The sequence below is a fragment of the Danio aesculapii genome, chromosome 12 (assembly GCF_903798145.1).
Source record: "Danio aesculapii chromosome 12, fDanAes4.1, whole genome shotgun sequence".
Classification (NCBI taxonomy): domain Eukaryota; kingdom Metazoa; phylum Chordata; class Actinopteri; order Cypriniformes; family Danionidae; genus Danio; species Danio aesculapii.
This window is the reverse complement of record NC_079446.1, coordinates 18,158,241-18,178,099: the sequence shown is the minus strand read 5'-3', so window position 1 is coordinate 18,178,099 and position 19,859 is coordinate 18,158,241. Positions and strand designations below refer to the sequence as shown.

Here is a 19,859-nt window from a genome sequence, read left to right as displayed (position 1 = left end):
AGTCTGCCACCACAGCTGGAAAAAATCCTAGAGGAAATACTGAAATGTAATAAACTACAGGCTGAATTTTTCATTGAATCGGACTTCAAGGGCAACTAAAATCTCTTTATATCCCCATTTGAAACTACAGTACACACAGTAAAGGTCTCAACAATTTTGTCCTCTAACCAAATATGAAGAGGGTAAACAGCTCTACTTCAAGAAAAACAAATGCTTAATAATTTAATCTCATCCAGCCTTTCTTTATAGAAAACATTTTCAGATAAACTGCATAGGTTAACCTACAAATTACACTTAATTAGCATTAAACATTTGCCATTAATGCATATCAAATATTTTTGTGTCCGGTTATACAGAATTTTATTGCATAATCAGAATAGCTTAATCTTAATTTGCACAATTAAGTTCAACACAGACCTACTGTAAGAAACAATTTTAAAAACTTTTTTTTTTTTTATTATTATTATGGGATTTCCTACAGGGCGTGCAAATAAATACAGTACAGACTTAAGATTTCCATGCCAGAATTTAATATTTATCCATTTGCAGGTCAAATAGATGAAGAACAGATTTTTTTCATTCTTGGATAAACAAGAATATATAAAACAAAAGAAAGAGAGCAGATTTTTCCATAAAGACTACTACACAACACAGCCCTAACAGCAGAACAATTTGATTAAATAGAAGATTTAAAAACACATTAAAACAGAGAAACTATAAACTTGTCAGTTTCAGAATGCAGAGAAGGCTCCAGTGGCCTTACATTAGGGGATAGCTGGCCGATGTTGCAATGCCACAGTGATTGTTTTTGTCTTTAGCCATGTAGATGTAGCCTTTGTTACCCCATTTGTCAGTCCAGCTGAAAAAGGGTTGAAAGAAATAATAAAATATGAAAACATGCAATCAAGCTTGTGCCTGCAAAACTAAAAATTATTGGCATCATACCTGTTCTTCACAATCCAGTATCTATTCCCAGCAACATCAGCACCCTGATAACCATAGCCAACCACCAAGACTCCATGATCAAGTTGACTACTGCTGCACGTCGGCTCATAATAAATGCCTAAAGTTCAGAATATTAGAAAGGAATTAAGGCAAAGTAAGTTCAGTAATAATTTAATAGATGCATAAACCACCATTTTAGTAAATATACAATTAAAACTGATGGATATCAGACACCTACCAGACTGATAGAACTGTATGGATTGATGTCCTGCATCAATAGCAACAGATACAGGACCCACAGCAGCAACAGCATTCATCAGAGCAAGCTCATTACCACTGGGAATGTCCACGAATCCGGTGTCTTTAGCGACATTAAAACGGGGGTCATAACGGCATGGCAGATCATCCTGCAAACGCAAAGTTAAAATAATAAAAAAAAAAAATGCTACATTGGAGTCTCAAAATATTCAGTGATCTTCATTTAAAGACATTAAAAAAAACTAATTTTTTTTTTTCACAATCTGCAAATACAGCAGTTCAACCCCATGTCTTCAAAAGAATTTTTTATTTTTTTTGCTCAGAAACTGTCACAGTATGATTCTTACCCTTGCGAGATAAGGGTAGGACTGCTCAGAATCTAGCCCGTTGTTCTCTTTAACATACAGGAAGGCCTGGTCCATGAGGCCTCCATTACAGCCTTGATTGCCCTGTGGTCTGGAACAGTCCACCAAGTTTTGCTCACTTAGAGAAACCAGCCTTCCAGTTTTACGGAAGAGCTGACCCTCCAAGGCACCAGTTGAACTGAAAGACCAGCAAGATCCACATTGTTTCTAAAAATCACAAAACAGAAGAGTCACCAAACAGTAAAGCTACAGATACACATACTGAAATTTAAAAGCCATTTATATTTTAGCACAAACTGGGTTTACCTGTTCAACTGGAAATAGATTAATTGTAAAATATGCAACTACTATCGAATTTAGCATAAAAGATTTGCAGTTTTCAGTTACTTTAAACTCACCTGGTCTTTGACAGGAGTAACATAGCCCCTCTGTCTCCAGTCAATCTGTTGAGGGGCTGCAAAAAAGCTGGGTTCCATGAACAATGCGCCCTTTGACTTTCGGTTGGGGTCATGCTTATAACCATTCATTGCCTGTCTGAACTCCTCATTTGTCTAAAAGGGAATGTTGTGAAAAGTTTTAAAATACAGCCTTACAAATAGTACTTTAGAAAGTATCAATAGCACCTCAGATTGGGAATTAAAGTCATTTTGCTAAAGATTCATTAAAACACGCATAGCTTATATCTCCAATCCAGGATGTTGTTGACTGTAATTGAATCATTTAATAAAGAAACAACATCATTCTGATGTGGTTTCACACTAATGAATAATCCTTGCATTTTGATAGTTTATTTATTTTTTTGACAATTTAGAATGTATAAAGCAATATAGATAGGAGAAATAAATAACTTGACTGTAGTACTAAACTGCTCACCATGTCACCAAATTGATTCATTCCCAGTTTAAATGTGTGGTTTCCCATGGAGTACTCAAAGTTGTGTAGCTCAATTTTTCTCAAGTTCTCCTCCCAAATCATTCTCCTCCCAACCTCTACGTCCTGGAGTAGAAAGTAGATATATCAGACATTGCAAAGAACCAGTTCAGCATAAACACATGCATTGCATCATTCATTTATGTTAAGCTGATATATGGCTAGAAATTATTGTTATCATTATAAATTATTATTAGTCTTCTCACCTCATAATAGGTTTTTCCATGCTGGCTCTTCCAGGAGTTCCAATGGTCATCTAACTGCATGTCTATAGTTGGAGCAGCAAACACTGCACTTATGCACAGCGTGACGAGCAAAGCAAACATCATCCTGCCTGGAAGACTGTAAGAGGAAAAACAATAATAGTAATAAATAATAATAGTAAAAAAAAGCTCAATTTGATGCAATGTAAAGAAAACATTTACAAAACATTTAATAAAGTCACAGCACAATTAGTGGAGCTAAATGTCACGTTAATATAATGCAAGTATTGACTCCTATGAAGGAGGGAAAAAGAAAGATTTACTCTTACCTTTCACAAGCAAACCAAATTTTTGACTGTGATTGCCTACAACTGAGTGTGTTTTAAAGCCTGTCTGAACATAGAGGTGGTCTCTCATTGGCTGACGGTGATGATGAAACAAGTATTTACAGCCAATCAGGTCTAGCAAGAACTTCATCTTGTCATGTGATCTAGCGTCACAAGATGGAGTATTCATCGATGGACTATGGCGATTCTTTATATTATTAGTCTACTGTAACAAGATTAAGGTAATCAGAAATGTTTTGTTATTTCCACAGTTTATAAAATCAACATTTACAATACACAAGTGGAAAGCTTAATAAAACATGCTACACTTGATTGGGTGATGTAGAGATTTTTGGGGGGGTTGTTACAGTCTGTTTGTTAGGTTTGTTTTAATCATTGTTTGTGCTCGTCACATAAGGGTGTGTTTGACAAATCCCACATGCTTAGACAGAAAATAATCCAAGAGAAAACACAAAGTCCATTTAGAAAACTAAGCATTTTTAAATGGCATCAGTGGCTTCTGTTTTGTGCTCACACTAAATGCTAATTATTTTCACTCTACATACGAATTATTATTAATAATTTAGACTGACTAAATTAGTAGACACAATACTTCCAGTACTAATATGTTCTTTATATATCCTGTTCTGGCTGCAGGAGAGAGAACATCTTTGCACATTTAAAAATGTGTGTGTTTGCCCTACAGTGATAATTGTTTAATTACCATTTTATCCTTTATTCATCTTACTTTATTTAAACATAAAGCAGTAAATAAATAAAAATCTTTATACTTTTAGGCTAATAAAAACTTTTAGAGTTAAAATGATAGTTGGTGTTAAGTTACAGTACTTTCCTAAGTGAACTTTAAATTTCACAGATTGTTCTTGTTTCAAATCATATTTCTAACAAAATCTCATTTTCTTAAATAATAAACTGGGATTTCAGATTATTTTCCCTGAGAAGATTATTATCCCCATTAACTTTTTTTTAGCATTGCTTGTCTTTTCTGATGTTTTATTAATAAATATTATTAATAAATTCATTAATTTTCTTTTCGGCTTAGTCCCATTACTAATCAGAGGTTGCCACAGCAGAATGAACCGCCAACTTATGCAGCATATGTTTTAGACAGCGGATTCCTTTCCAGCTGCATCCCATCACAAGGAAACATCCATACACACTCATTCACACTTATACACTACAAACAATTTAGCTTAGCCTATTCACCTATCCCACTTGTTTTTGGACTTGTTGGGGAAACCGGGGCACCCGGAGGAAACCCATGTGAACACAGGGAGAGCATGCAAATTCCACACAGAAAAACTGACCCAGCCAGGCTTTGAAACATGGATCTTCTGCTGTGAGGCGATTGTGCTACCCACTGCGCCACCGTGCTGCCCGCTTTAAGTAAAAATAAAGAAAACAGCTCGGTTGCCGGTAAGCATTTGCTTAAAAGTGTTTTAAAACACCACTGTTGGAATGCATATGCCTTTCTGCTGCAGTCCAAACACATTTCAGAAACGTAATGTTCCTCACTTTTGTAAAGACAACAAAAAATCTAAATCTTTGCATGCAGACTTTCTATGCAAAATGAAATTGACAATTTAGAAAAAAAATATACATCTGTGTAAATATATACAGTGGGGCAATTCGGTGGCTCAGTGGTTAGCACTGTCGCCTCACAGCAAGAAGGTTGTTGGTCCTGGCGGGGTCAGTCGGCATTTCTGTGTGGAGTTTGCATGTTCGCGTGGGTTTCCTCTGGGGGCTCTGGTTTCCCCCACAGTCCAAAGACATGTGGTATAGGTAAATTGAATAAACTTAATTATCCATAGTGTATGTGTGTAAATGAGTGTGTATGGATGTTTCCCAGTACTGGGGTGCAGCTGAAAGAGCATCCGCTGTGTAAAACCATAGGCCCTATTCTATTTTTGAAGCCCTACCACTATCCCTTCCCCATGGCCCTTAAAACCGAGTGTGAAGGGGAAGGGCTTAAAATTTTTCTTACCCCTTGGTTTCGAATGTGGTCCTGAAAAGTCTCTACCCCTTCCCCTTAGCCCTACACCTTCAAGCTAAAGAGAATTAGGACAGAAAGGGGAAGGGTTAAGGGGAAGAATTGGAATTGGGCCATACTGTATGCTGGATAAGTTATCAATTCATTCTGCTGTGGCAACCCCTGATGACTAAGCCGAAAGAAAATGAATGAGTGATTGACAGTGGTGGAGGTAACGAATTACAACTACTCACGTTACTGTAATTAAGTACATTTTTGGGGTATTTGTACTTTCATGAGCATCATTTTAAGACAGTAATTTTACTTGTACTGGAGTACAAATTAAGCTGAGTATTTTACTTTGTTACTTTTAAAATCACAATTTGTTCAGAGTACTGTAATTTCATCAATATTTCAACCACTCACTTCGGCAATTAATAAAAAAAATCTCATCTTAACAGACCTATGAAAAGCCTGGTACGTTATTTGAACCAGTCATAAAGGTATTGATTGACATATAGAGAAGACAGCAATAATTGAATCTGAAGAATGTAGAAATGACAAAGAAATAGCAGAGGATGAATGCCCATGACCACACCCGGAGGAGCTGTTCACCTACAGGTACATAGGGAAGAAAGGGGACAGCTGTTCTGATGCAGTGTGAATAGCTATGTTATCATCTAAACATGCTATTTAAATGTTTGCCCAAAACTCAAAAGTCAAAGAGAACAAAATCGCCACTTCCTGATTAACTGGCGACAAATATCAAAAGTAAAAACTGAATTTGCTGCGGTAGGAGAAGCTGTGTGAGCATTTTCTTTATTTAATAAATGACTTGCACCTCAGAAGGTAGTCCTGACACGCAGTGGATGCGCGCTGGCGTTTGAAGGTGTAAGACATGGAGTGCAGACGCTTTTGACAATTCTGGAGGTAATAAAATATAATAACACTTATACTGAAATGGTTAAGGCGTTTAAGAATGACTAAAACAACACTTTAGATATTTTACAATGTGCTCAGCCTGCTGGTTTGTCCATTCACACACACATTCACACACATTTTCAAAATGTATGCGCACCATGGCGTTTCCATCAACCGTTTTTTTATGTGCATATACAAAAAGCGCATAAATTAAGTGGCTGGAAACCTGCCCTCTGTTGCGCCATCCGGCTTACACAAGGATTCTACGGGGTCTTAAAAAGTCTAAAATTTAAAAACCTAAATTTTAGGTCTTAAAAAGGTCTTAAATTCGCTGTTCTAGGTCTTAAATATTTTTGCACAGGTCTTATTTTTCCGATGTTCATGTATAACGCTACATCTAATGCTGATTTAAATTATTTTTTGTTGCTGTTGCTTAGTTTTCGTGGTGATGTAGTTCTTTATTTCACTAGTCCTAATGTAATTTGCAGTATTATAACTACAAATGAGACCAACATTCAATAGCCAATCAGCTTTCTGTTATTGAACTGTGCGTGCAGTGAATGTGATTTTATCACTGTGTTTGCGGAGGTTCACTTTGGGTGCGCGCAACAGGATGTCAGGTGAACAGTTTATGCGGCGCCGCGTTTGATATGAGTTGAATATGAAACACTTTGAAGTGATTTTGTCTGAAACAGTACGACTGTACAGACATCTTATCGATCCGACCATGCGTGATCATCATAGAGATAACATGAGAATGTGCGTTGATTCACGCCAACTTCATGTCTGGCATACGTGCATTTCTTGTGTGTGTTTGTTTTATTTTCATTGGCGACTCCTAGGCAATTATGTTAATTTGCACACTACAAAGTATCTTTGAGCCGTGCAGTGGCAGCTGTATGGGATGGGATCATCTGCATGTCTAGCAGATTTATAAGGTTTCCATACCATGCAGTTGACCAGCCAAACATTAAAGCGCAATTTGCAGCGATCACCGGAGCGATCGACTGCATGCACATTGCAATAAAGGCGCCATCTGAACACGAATTTGGATGAATCAGTAACATTTCCATTCAATAAATGTGCAAATAATATGTGACGCTCAAATGCGCTTAACATAATACACTAGGGGTGTCAAAATAATTGTTTCTTCGGTGCACCGCGATGCAGACGCGGACAATTCAGTATCGGTTCAGCAATAATCATAAACGGTTATTATGTACTGACGTCATTTAGCTCTTATGCGCTCTGTCGCGAGGGAGGTGAGCACGGGTATTTACAACACTCCTGGCGCCAACTGTGCACAATTTCACTGTGTGTGTGTGATTTCTGTACAGTCTTTCATTGACAATTACAGTAGAAGCCCCTATTTCTCTGCGATTGAGGGAATGAAAGTACTCCATTTCTCTCTCTCTCTCTCTCTCTCACGGTGGCCCATTTCATCTGCTGGCATGACTATTCCTCTCTCCTGCTGGCATGACTTTTTATCCCCTCTCTTTACCTCTCGGCTGTATGCATTCCTGCGGCTGTACCTGTGCATTGTCGCGGGACCCGACCAGATTTCATGCAGTGCATGAAACTGCACTTTACTGCATGCATATTTATAACAAAACGAAGCCTATTACATTACTGCCTCCTTTCATTCTCATTGAAAATACGAAACATACACCTCTTTTGCTGAATATCAGTTTTAATAATCAACAATGGCCATTTTAAAAACAAAAGTACAAGCATGGGTGCACCAGCCCTTCCCAGTTCCACCACCAGGACCAGTGCTCATATTACAAGGTGGCTGGGGTGCACCAGCGGCACGTAGCTCTAGCAACAGATAATATGTAGGTTTCATGTTTGCCTTCCTCCAGTAGCGGAGGTTCGGACGTGTTTGCTGGGGCAGCTAGTTTACATACAGACCCCTTGGTTCTTTCTCAACCATGCAGGACACGCGGCCAAGGGCCCGCAGAAAACAAACGCACCAGCTTGGGCTGACGGCTTGGCCAAAGACCCCCTGGTTCTCTCTTCCTTAGAGCCAAGGACGCGCGGCCAAGGGCCCGCGGGAAACGGACGCACCTGATCGGGTTTAAGCCTGGCCTCAGAGCATGTGGTTCGTTGACCTGCACAGCCGGCAAAACTTAAAGAGCCCCTATTATACATGAAATAGGGTCATATTTTGGTTGTAAGGGTCTCCAACAACAGTCTAATATGCATGCAAGGTCAAAAAACACTTTCATGGTCTTGTAATCTGAATTTATTTTTACCTAATTATCCCAGCGACTCCCATATGAATCGTTTAGCAATTCATTTGTTCCCAAACCCCTCCTCAGTGTAAAGCTAATCTGCACTGATTGGACCGATGACAGCCTGCTGCGACAGGTCGACGACACTGACAGGCTTCAGCGCGAGACAGAGTGAAACGGCCAGCTGCTAATCAACAATATAAAAGTAGTCACAGTGCATACACGCTTCATAGTGGATTTTGGCTGCCAGTGGGTTAATGTAAATACAGACGATGGACTAGAAAATACAGACGACTAACTATTTTATTAAGCAAAAAGTCCAAGAACTGGCATGGAGATCTCCTAGCCCATCACAGTATACCTGCTCTTTTCAGACACACACACACAGGGCCGGCGCGTCCTAGAAGCGACCTAGGGCGGCAGAAAAGAGAGGGCGGCGTCGGCGACACCTCCCTCACCACCCGCGTCCTCAGTTATATCCGCGAATACCCCCCCGGTCTTCAATTTCAACCGCGACATGTGTGTGTGGCTTTTTTTCTGTTAGTGGGCGGGGCCGCAGGTTTCAAATGTCCCGGGTTTGCGCGCGCAACTACTTGTGTTTCGTAGCCGCGTCATCACGAAACACCTAATGACTCGTTATCAAGATGACTCGTTTGAAGCACTATGAGTCGACTCTTTTATAGATGAATCAACAGTTTTACACTACACTTACAGATTTAAGCCTTAGCTGGACATTTCACTTCACTTAGAGCTGTGTTACACACTATATGGAAGAGCATTTTCAAAAACCCATAATATGGGCTCTTTAAGTCCACAATTTCACGCCTTCGCCGAAAGGATGATGGCAGGTCAGAGACAATTGGTAACAGGCACGTACCTCCAGCCGCGGGACGTCCCTTAAAGGTGGTCTTCAGTCGGGCATTGCTTGGCGGTCTTGGACCTGGGTCTAATCAACTCCCTCGGTGAGCGTGGTCGCCGTCACCACCGGCCGTTCCAGAGACCACCCATCTACCCACTGGACCTTTGCTTGTTCCAGATGCTCGCTAGAAAGACCCACCATCCCCCAAACGGACAGCATTTCAAAAGCTTGCTAGAAAGACCTACCAACCCCCTAAATGAGGGTGTTTTTTTTTTTTTTTTTTTTTTTCAGACAGCAAAAAAGACCCACCATTTTGACTTCCTCACAGAAGTTAACCCCCGCTTTTGGGCAGCCCTCTTCCGACCTCTTTATGCAGCCCAAAGGACCGAGCCGTCCCGGGAGACACCTGCAAATACCCAGAGTTGGACCATGGGCCATATGGCCGTTCAACGCCGGCGCAGACCTGGACAGTCTCGTCCAGCCTGGCACCTCTTTGTGTTTAAAAAGGGATCATTTGTCCCGATGGGCTTTCAACCAAGGCTGAACCTGGACGCGGGCGTCCCACGCGACACTTTTACCACAGGAGACAGGGATCATTTGTCCCAATTGGGGCTTAGCAAAGGCTGAACCTGGACGCGGGCGTCCCACGCGACACTTCTAACAGAGGAGATAGGGATCATTTGTCCCATTCGAAGCTATGTTTTATCACACAGATAGAGGAATAATAAAGACACTGAACACCATATGACCTTTATTGTTCAATTTTTATTTAGGAAGATTCAGAGTCTTCGGTTGCTTCGAGGGGGCGTTTCCCCTTCGAAGGCGGCCATGGCAGCGTCCTCCTGCTAGTTCCCTCCTGAAAAAGAGAAAAGGCCAGTTACCTAACACCACACGTCCCTCTGTTGAGGTCCATGCCAAAAAGGAACTGATTTACCATGGGTGACCCGGGACTCTCTGCCCTCTGGCGCCCCTTCCTTGAGTGGCGTTCTCTGCCCGCTGCCTCCTCCTCCTCCTCCTCCTCCTCCTCCTCCTCCTCCTCCACCAAGGCCCTCTCGAAGAGTCTGCGGTGCTCACGTGCTTGGAGAGGGCCTAGGTGAAGCGCGTAGAACTTGTCTGAGGTTGAGGTATCGTGGCACATGAATTGGGCCACCTTCCTGCGATCCTCGGAAGAATGTGAATTCTTTGCCTGCGTCAGAGACAGACAGACAGACAGAGACTTTTTGTGGTCAAAGCCGCTGGCAGTCATGGGGGTCAGCGGGGGGGCACTGGCATAGATACTCACGTGGGTCGCGATGGCAGTTCGGACGTCAGTGAAGGTGGGCTTGCCGGGAAGCCCCATGCTGGTCCATGCAGATTGAAAATATTTGTTCAGGGTTCGACAGGGACTGGGTCTGGAAGTAAAAAAAAAATAGGAGGCCTGGCTCCCCCCGGGGAGGCTAGCCCGCAGCTGCAAAAACCTCCGGAACCAGCTGTATTCTTCCTTGTTGAGAGACAGCTAAGCCGCGCCGAAGGCTCGGTTTGTCTTGTGCGTGGTGATCTGGGAAAATCAGAGAGAAGATGAGTGAGCCCTACCACTGGTGGCCCCCACATGCAACGTCCCACTCACGTTTATGACATAGGCGGACTCGTCCGGGCTTCTGGAAGCCTCTTGGACCTCCTGGATGGTCAGGTTCTGGAAGACCCCACAGCGATGGCCCGTGATGCAGGTCAGGTAGCCGGTCAGGTAGCCATAGAAGCGCCACTGCTGCCTGGTGTCTGGGCTGGACTCGAGGCTGTCTGACGGAGGGAGGTTAGGGGTTAGACTTTTCCAACAAACCATGTTTACACCACCAACGGTTTAAACTTAGCAATAGCCGCTGGTGCCCCAAGGCAAAAAGATAGTCTGCTCCGGGGCGCCAGCGGCTCGGTCAAACCGAGCGACGTCAGCGTACCCACCCCTTAACCCCCGAATTCGGGGGTTAAGGGGTGGGTACGCTGACGTGGCTCGGTTTGACCGAGAGCCGCTGGCGACCCGGAGCAGACATTATCTTTTTGCCTTGGGGCATCGAGCCACGTCAGCGTACCCACCCCTTAACCCCCATTCGGGGGTTAAGGGGTGGGTACGCTGATGTGGCTCGGTTTGACCGAGAGCCGTTGGTGCCCTGGAGCAGAAGAGTGAAGAACGGAGAGCAGGTCAGCGTTTCCACCGCCACTGGTGGAAACGCAGACCGGCGGGGACCAAACACTCACCTAGAAGGGCAGGTATTTTTCTCCCAGCCGTCCGATGACAGCGTAGCAGGGGTGGCTTTGGAGATGAGTCTGCCTTCTTTGGCTTGCTTGGTCCTAACCTCGTGTACCACGACGCGGCGGCGTATGCCGCGAATGAGAGCTCGAAGCTCCCTGCGAATCAGCACCAGGGTGGTACTGGAGAGGCGGCAGGAGGCCGGCGGGGTTTCGGAGAGATAATCCAGGAACTGCGCCACGTTCTTCAGGTAGTGCTGCCTCGTGGGCTCGGCCATGCCCGTTTGGCCTAGCAGGGCAGACCAGGCTCGGATGCGCGCCGGTTGGTTGAGGAAGGACAAGGTTTCTGGGTCCGCGTGGCCTGTCGCCATGAAGCCTAGGAAGGCCTTGACCCTCGCCAGTTTGGAGGCCACGTTATTCCGCAGACGGGCGGTGGGCTCGCTCCCCAATTGGAAACCCTCGAACTCTGCCAAAAGCAAGTCTGCAGAACGGGGGCGAAAGTCAAAAGTCAGCCTAGACGACATACACCCACCACCAGCCCAACAGAGAAGTGCCATAACCATACTCAACTCAAGGCGCGGGCGTGGTCCGGGTACGGGTACTTTGTTGGATCGTAGGCTTCCACAGGCCCGGAGGCCGCCCGGAGACCTCGGGCCGCCCCTCGCCCGGGGGCCGGCCCTCGACCGGGAGCGGGGTCGGGGGATGGTGCCGGCGGGGCAGGACACGACCTTGCCCGCCTGCTCTTCCTCCCCTCTTCCCCCCTCCTCAACTCTCGATAGCGGCGGGCGAATTGGAGCTGGGCGGACCTCACCTTGTCCACCTGCTTGCGGAGCTCTGAGAGCTGGGCCTGTATGCGCTCCGTTGCGAGCCTGCAGCGGGGGTCGGCGCAGGGACGCTCGGCTTCCGGGCCGTCTGGTTCCCGTTCCTCCTCGGAGGACGACGCCAGCCGAGACACCACGGGTACCGTCGGTTGAGTGGACCGCAACCACCGCAACTCTCGAGCCACTTTCCGACGCCTCGCTCGGCCCATAGCCTTCTTCCTGGCCGAGACGGAGAGCTCGGCGTGCTGCTTCAGGTGTCTGTCTAGGCGGGCCGGCGTCCTCCGGCAGCCGGGCACCGGGCACGCCGTCTTCCGTATGTCCACGCGCCCAGCGGCGAGCACCAGCAAAAGCTTCTTCTCGTCCGCGTTCGACACCTTGTGAACCGCAGACAGGTGCGGCGAGAGGCGGCTGTAGACGTTGAAGCAGAGCGCACATTCGGCCATGACCGTCCAAGACCAAGGCTGGAGGGAGAGAGACCCACATGCTGCGTGGAGCGGTTTAAAAGATGGCGGACGAAGCGTCCGCTTCTGCGTCAGCGACGCTAGTCCCCCCTCCCCCTCTTAAAGGGGAAGGACCGATACCTACGAGATCCCTTTGATCCAACTTGTATGGAAGCAGTTGTTACGACTTTTGGTGGATTTTTGTCCCAGGAACAACGCACCATTTCAGGCAGCCTCACCGTGCCAGCAGCGGGGACTTTCACTGCTTTTTGATTTATTCCCCTTTTCCCACACAAAGGGATGGGCATGAGCCCCGCCGAACACGCACCGTTTTGGGCAGCTTGTACTGCGCCAGCCCGCAGGGGGCTTTTTTGCATAAAGCTTTTTATAGTTCCCTTCTCTGCTCCCACAAAGGGATGGCATGAGCCCGGCCAAACACGCACAGTTTTGGGCAGCTTGGACTGCGCCAGCCCGCGGGGGGGCTTTTTGAAAAAGCCTTTTTATAGTTCCCTTTTCTGCCCCCACAAAGGGATGGCATGAGCCCGGTCGAACACGCAACGTTTTGGGCAGCTTGGACTGCACCAGCCGCGGGGGCTTTATACATGGCTTTTTCCCCACTTTCAAAGCAGTGTCGTAGAACCCCATCGAACACGCACCTTTTCCGGGGCTCACCGCATCATGAACCGCAACCATCAAAAAGGAGGGGCCAGACCGTAAGCCCGGACACCACTGACCCCGGCTTGTTTCACCTCGCCAGAGACTACTAGCGGCCACCCTCCGCCTCCACCAGCCACCCCCACACACCTCCGGGGGAGAGGGGTAGGGGGGGTCAGGTGGGGCAGGGGAGACCGCCGAGGGCCGGCAAGGATAAATCCGAAGGGGTGGGCGTGCTTGCGGACGGGCAGGAGACGCAGCACTGGTCACGCACACACACAGGGGCTGGAGCCAGCACCAGCCCGTACCCCACACGGCCCCTGGGCTCGACACACCACGCTGGAGACTCTACCGAGCTCACCTACCACCCCCAGCCCTTGTCCAGGGCGAGGGCGGCGCGGACTGAGAATCAGCAGGGGGGGGGACAAAGCACAGGGGGTCAGGCGGGCGGGCTGAGCGCCGGACATGCTCTTGGTCAAAACCAGACGGGCCATTTGAGTTTTTTTTCCTCCCACAGATAGAGGCGGGAAAGGGGGGGGTTGTGTGCGGAGGGACACCCCCCCACGCCTCCCTCACAGCACGCCCGAGGCAGGGAGGAACCAACCACACCCATAGAGGCCGACCCACCCATGTTGGGGCAGGTGTGCCGGGCAGGGGCCTAACCCATGGGGCGTCAAAACAAGCTCCTATCGATCAGCGTGCTTGGTGCAGGCGCGAAATGGTCAAATCCTAAGTCCAACTTTCTCAAAGCTGCCAAACCGTCAGAACCTAAGTCCACATTTCTTCGCCGTCGCCGAATTCTCGATGGGAGGTCAGAGACAATCGGCGCCGGACAGGCACCTCCAGGCGCGGGACGTCCCGAAAAAGGGGTCTCCCTTCGGGCATGGCTTGGCGGGCTGGGGCCTGGGTCTCAAAGTACCCCGGTGAGCGTCGCCAAGCCCTTGCCACCGGCCGTTCCCGAGACCAACCATCTTCCTCATGGCCCCAAATGGACTTTGGTTTCAAAAGCTTGCTGGAAAGACCCAACCATCATCCCAAATGCTGATGCTGACACCCAGGGCCACCGCTCCCACCCCCTGTACCCCAGGGCCCACACCCTGTCCGGGGGCAGGCGCCCACGTGAGAGGGGCTGGAGCCCCTGACTCCCAAGGCCACCACTGCCACCCCCTTTACCCCAGGGCCCACACCCTGTCCGGGGGCAAGGGCCCAAGTTAGAGGGGCTGGAGCCCCTGACTCCCAAGGCCACCCCCTTTCCCCCAGGGCCCACACCCTTTCCGGGGCAAGCACCGGGCCCAAAGGGTCTTCTAGTTTGACACCTGCTCACCAGCAGACCCCGGGCACCCCACACTTAAGCCACGAACATTGACTTAGCTAGTGGCACTCGCTACGCAGACGTGCCGTTGGTGAACCATCTGGATGTGGGGAACCACCCTCTCCACCACCTCGCCCGTACTGTGGTACAGAGATAGCTCGGGGGCACCAGCGTTTCCCACTACCGCCACCCGGCGCAGTGCTCAATTTGTTGAGGCGGCTGGGGTGCACCAGCAGCACATAGTTCCAGGGGCGTGCAATATGGGAGTTTTGTGTTTGCCTTCTTCCAGTGTCGGACGTTCGCCCCGGCCGAGGCCGAGGCCAAGGCCAAGGCCAAGGTCAAGGCCAAGGCCAAGGCCAAGGCCAAGGCCAACAGCACTGGCCGGGTTCGGGGCACTGTCTTTGGGCAGACTTAATGTCTGAACCGCTTGGTTGGGGCGGGACCCCCACCCCCCAAGGCCAACGGCGCTTGCCTGGATCGGGGCACTGTCTTTGGGCAAGCCTTCAATGTCTGAACCGCTTGGTTGGGGCGGGACCCCCACCCCCCAAGGCCAACGGCGCTGGCCTGGATCGGGGCACTGTCTTTGGGCAAGCCTTTAATGTCTGAACCGCTTGGTTGGGGCGGGACCCCCACCCCCCAATGCCAGCGGCGCTGGCCGGGATCGGGGCACTATCTCCGGGCAAGCCTTTAATGTCTGACCCGCTTGTTTGGGGCGGGATCCCCACCCCCCAATGCCAGCGGCGCTGGCCGGGATCGGGGCACTATCTCGGGGCAAGCCTTTAATGTCTGAACCGCTTGTTTGGGGCGGGACCCCCACCCCCCAATGCCAGCGGCAATGGCCGGGATCGGGGCACTGTCTTTGGGCCTGACTTCAATGTCTGAACCGCTTGGTTGGGGCGGGACCCCCATGCCCCCAATGCCAATGGCGCTGGCCGGGATTGGGACACTGTTCCTGGGCAGCCAGCCTGGCCATTGAACCCCTGGTTCGTTCAAACGCAAAGCCGCCAAAACCTAAGTCCACATTTCTACGCCTTCCCCGAATTCCAGATGGCAGGTCAGACAATCAGCCCCGGACAGGCACCTCTAGGCGCGGGACATCCCGGAAAAGGGGTCTCCTGTCGGGCAGGGCTTGGCGGGCTGGGGCCTGGGTCTCACCAAGTACTCCGGTGAGCGTTGACACTAGCCACGCTAATTCTCGCTCAATCAACTGTGTCACTGGTGCCCCTGGAACCCCCTCGCCGCACCAGAGCCAACAGTGCTCGCCCGGGGTTGGGGCACTGTTCCTGGGTAAGCCTGCAATGTCTCAACCCCTTGGCTGAGTTTCTCCATGCCCACGGGCGCACACCAGCTCGCCCGGGGTCAGGGCACTGTTCCTGGGTAAGCCTGCAATGTCTCAACCCCTTGGCTGAGTTTCTTAATGCCCACGGGCGCCCGCCAGCTCGCCCGGGGTCGGGGCACTGTTCCTGGGTAAGCCTGCAATGTCTCAGCCCCTTGGCTGGGTTTCCCCATGCCCACGGTCGCCCGCCAGCTCGCCCGGGGTCGGGGCACTGTTCCTGGGTAAGCCTGCATTGTCTCAACCCCTTGGCTGGGTTTCCCCATGCCCACGATCGCCCACCAGCTCGCCCGGGGTCGGGGCACTGTTCCTGCTGGGTAAGCCAGCCTGGCCATTGAACCCCTGGTTCGTTCAAACGCAAAGCCGCCAAAACCTAAGTCCACATTTCTACGCCTTCCCCGAATTCCAGATGGCAGGTCAGAGACAATCAGCCCCGGACAGGCACCTCTAGGCGCGGGACATCCCGGAAAAGGGGTCTCCTGTCGGGCAGGGCTTGGCGGGCTGGGGCCTGGGTCTCACCAAGTACTCCGGTGAGCGTTGACACTAGCCACGCTAATTCTCGCTCAATCAACTGTGTCACTGGTGCCCCTGGAACCCCCTCGCCGCACCAGAGCCAACAGTGCTCGCCCGGGGTTGGGGCACTGTTCCTGGGTAAGCCTGCAATGTCTCAACCCCTTGGCTGAGTTTCTCCATGCCCACGGGCGCACACCAGCTCGCCCGGGGTCAGGGCACTGTTCCTGGGTAAGCCTGCAATGTCTCAACCCCTTGGCTGAGTTTCTCCATGCCCACGGGCGCCCGCCAGCTCGCCCGGGGTCGGGGCACTGTTCCTGGGTAAGCCTGCAATGTCTCAGCCCCTTGGCTGGGTTTCCCCATGCCCACGGTCGCCCGCCAGCTCGCCCGGGGTCGGGGCACTGTTCCTGGGTAAGCCTGCATTGTCTCAACCCCTTGGCTGGGTTTCCCCATGCCCACGATCGCCCACCAGCTCGCCCGGGGTCGGGGCACTGTTCCTGGGTAAGCCAGCCTGGCCATTGAACCCCTGGTTCGTTCAAACGCAAAGCCGCCAAAACCTAAGTCCACATTTCTACGCCTTCCCCAGGGCTTGGCGGGCTTGGGCCTTGGTCTCACCAAGTACCCCGTCGAGCGCCGACACTACCAGCCACGCTAATTCTCACTCACCCAACTGTGCCACTGGATCCCCAAATGGACTTGATTGTCTTTTCAAAAGCTGGCTGGAAAGACCAACCATCATCCAAATGAGGCTTTGTTGTTCCAATCAATTATTTTACTTCCTCAGCTAAACACAAAAGGTGATATTTTGAAGAAAGCTGTAAACCTGTAACCACGGATTTACATAGCAGGCAAAATTAATACTATATAAGTCAATTGTTACAGGTTTCTTCAAAATATATTGTTTTGTGTTCAACAGAAGAAATAAATTAATCAAATGAAGGAAGAGCAATTGATGACAAATAAATTTTTGTGTGAACATTCCTTTTAACTGTTAAAACGATCAAAACAGGGCTAACATAGGTTAATCTTTGAAAACCAAACTACCTACACATGCAATAATATTATTTTTCCATTTATATTTGAGCAGCTTAATAACTTCTAAACTTTTCACTCTTAATTCTTTAGGATTAATACTGTAATTAAGTTTGCTTTAAATCTATTGTATAAATTTATTATAAATGAACGTACTGTGGTTGAAGTGACGATTGCAGAGATTACATCGTGCCATTATCACATCGCTATGATTAAGTGCTGTCGTTTTTGTTGTCCAGTGTGTTATTCATAAGAGTAAAGGTCTCTTCTTCTTTTGAACTGAACCCAGAAGAGCTGAAAACTGTCTCCGTTACAGCGCCACGCTGGTCAAACCGGGTTATTGAAGTCAGTTACATTACATATCAAATGACCATTAGACAAAAAAAATTTGTTGATTTATAAATGTTTGTTGTTGAGTTTTAGCTCTATTAAACAGAAACGTTAAACCCATATTGTTAGTCCATTTTACAATTATAAGACACTGTTTTCTATTGGCTTCCACTATCATGTTAGGCCTAATGGGACCACTTTTATTTTAAACCTTACTAAACCACACTGAAATGTAACTGAACATTTACACAAATTGCTATTTATCTATAATAAATAAACAAACCGTATTTTGTGGTCATTGGAAATTGGCAATAACTGTAATTCCAAATTTTAATTTAAACAACTGTTGAAGCGCTAACGTTACGACTGGCCCACTTTCTTATAAGGTGATGTTGGGTGATGGGCGAGTAGTCCGTAGACATGTGGATCAGATTCATTCCCGAGGGAAATCGCTTGCAGATACACCAGAGGAGAGAGTGGACTCTAAATTTCCAGATTTTGATATATCTGAAAATATGACATTTGCAGAGCATAAAGAGACAGTTAGCTGGGGTACTGAGGACCTTTCTAGTCAAACTAACTGCCTTGAAGTGTTGGTTGATGGTTCTGAAAACTCTGAGATTACCACTGGAATGGAAAAATCTTTAAGTCCGGTGGTAACTGTGAGAAGATCTCAAAGAACCAGGAAGATGCCTGCTTACTTGAAAGATTATGAACTGATCTAAACTGAACTGAAAAAATAAATAAATAAATAAATAAATAAATAAAAAACCAATAAATAATAATTATGTAGTCAGCTTGGGGGGAAAGGGATGTTGTAATGTCAGATGGTTTTACATGTTGACCTGTAGAGGGCAGACTAATGGGTTTGTGTACAGTCACAATCTTGGGAGGAATATTGTGAAATTTTGCAACATTTTTTTGAAGCAAATGAAATTACTGAAGCACTTAAGCAAAAATCCATTTTGCTGAGTTCGGTGGGAAGCCAGACATACAGTCTACTAAGGAATTTGTTAAGCCCAGTTAAACCAGGGACAAAGACTTTTGGGAAGTTGGTGGAGTTATTGAAAGAGCATTTTAACCCAAAACCCAGTGAAATTGTACAACGATTTAAATTTAATTTAAGATCAAGAGAGGAGGGAAAAACTGCTGGAATATGTGGCAGTTTTGAGGAAATTGGCTCATGATTGTAATTATGGAGAAAAATTAACTGAAATGCTTCGAGATAGATTGGTGTGTGGCATAAACGAAGACCGTAGTCAACGTAGGCTGTTGGCAGAAACGGATTTAACCTTTGAGAAAGCATTGAAAATAGGCCTAGCTATAGAAACTGCAAATAAATATGTTAAAGACTTGCAAAGTCAGCGAATGGAAGCTTCCAGTTCATTGAGAGTGCATAAAACAACAGTAAGGCAAGATAATGGTAAGAAAAGAGCATGTTACAGATGTGGCAGTTTGCAACATTTGGCTAATGAATGCAGATTTATTTCTGAAAAATGCCACAAATGTGGGAAACAAGGACATCTAATGAAAGTTTGTAGAACAAAACCTACTGTGGGGGAAACAACTGTCCAAAGGAGAGGAAGATATACAGATGGAGAGAAGACACATTATGTAAGCAGAGAGGAAAACCATGAGACCATATTGGATGAAGAAGGTATGTTTACAGTGTACAGTTTGCAAGAGACAGAGATTGCCAAAGTAGCACCATTAACCATCACACTGCCCATTAATGAGTCAAATGCTAACTTTGAAGTGGATACAGGCTGCGGTGTGACTATAATGAATAGGTCGATTTTTTTCTAAATTGTGGAAGGAAGATCACATTCCTGTATTAAAGACCTGTTCTTTAAAGTTAAAAACTTACACTGGCCAGGAATTGACTGTGTTGGGCTCTGCACAAGTGAAAGTCAGATACAATGACACTGTGAAAGATCTACCGTTAGTGGTGGTTCCGGGAGGAGGGCCAAATTTATTGGGCAGAGGATGGATCAAGGAATTGGGTATGGATTGGGAGGCCCTGCATAGGATTCAAGCAATTGAAAAAGTAACTTTACCTCAAGTTTCCATATCCAGGTTTCCATATCCTGGACCAGGCCGTATCCTGAGCAGCTACTGTGGTGGTCATGGAGGAGTGGAGAACATGAGACTGATTCCTGTGACGCTCCAGAGACAG

At 47.5% G+C, this 19,859-nt stretch overlaps 1 protein-coding gene and 1 long non-coding RNA gene across 2 annotated transcripts; both read right to left on the bottom strand.

Moving 5' to 3' along the window:
• Positions 1-705: 705 nt before the first annotated feature.
• LOC130238891 (procathepsin L-like) lies at positions 706-9,104 on the bottom strand. Its single transcript, XM_056470007.1, has 8 exons — positions 9,050-9,104; positions 2,705-2,840; positions 2,442-2,564; positions 1,967-2,119; positions 1,551-1,775; positions 1,184-1,352; positions 946-1,063; positions 706-859 (listed from the first exon to the last, which is right to left on the bottom strand). Exons 2-8 carry the CDS (start codon positions 2,825-2,827, stop codon positions 760-762), a joined length of 1,011 nt encoding a protein of 336 aa, XP_056325982.1. The 5' UTR covers positions 2,828-2,840; positions 9,050-9,104; the 3' UTR covers positions 706-759.
• A 672-nt stretch (positions 9,105-9,776) lies between these two features.
• On the bottom strand, positions 9,777-10,051 carry LOC130238892 (uncharacterized). The gene is made up of 2 exons (XR_008838654.1): positions 9,966-10,051; positions 9,777-9,887 (listed from the first exon to the last, which is right to left on the bottom strand). It is a non-coding gene; the product is annotated as an uncharacterized LOC130238892 (long non-coding RNA).
• Between the last annotated feature and the right edge of the window lie 9,808 nt (positions 10,052-19,859).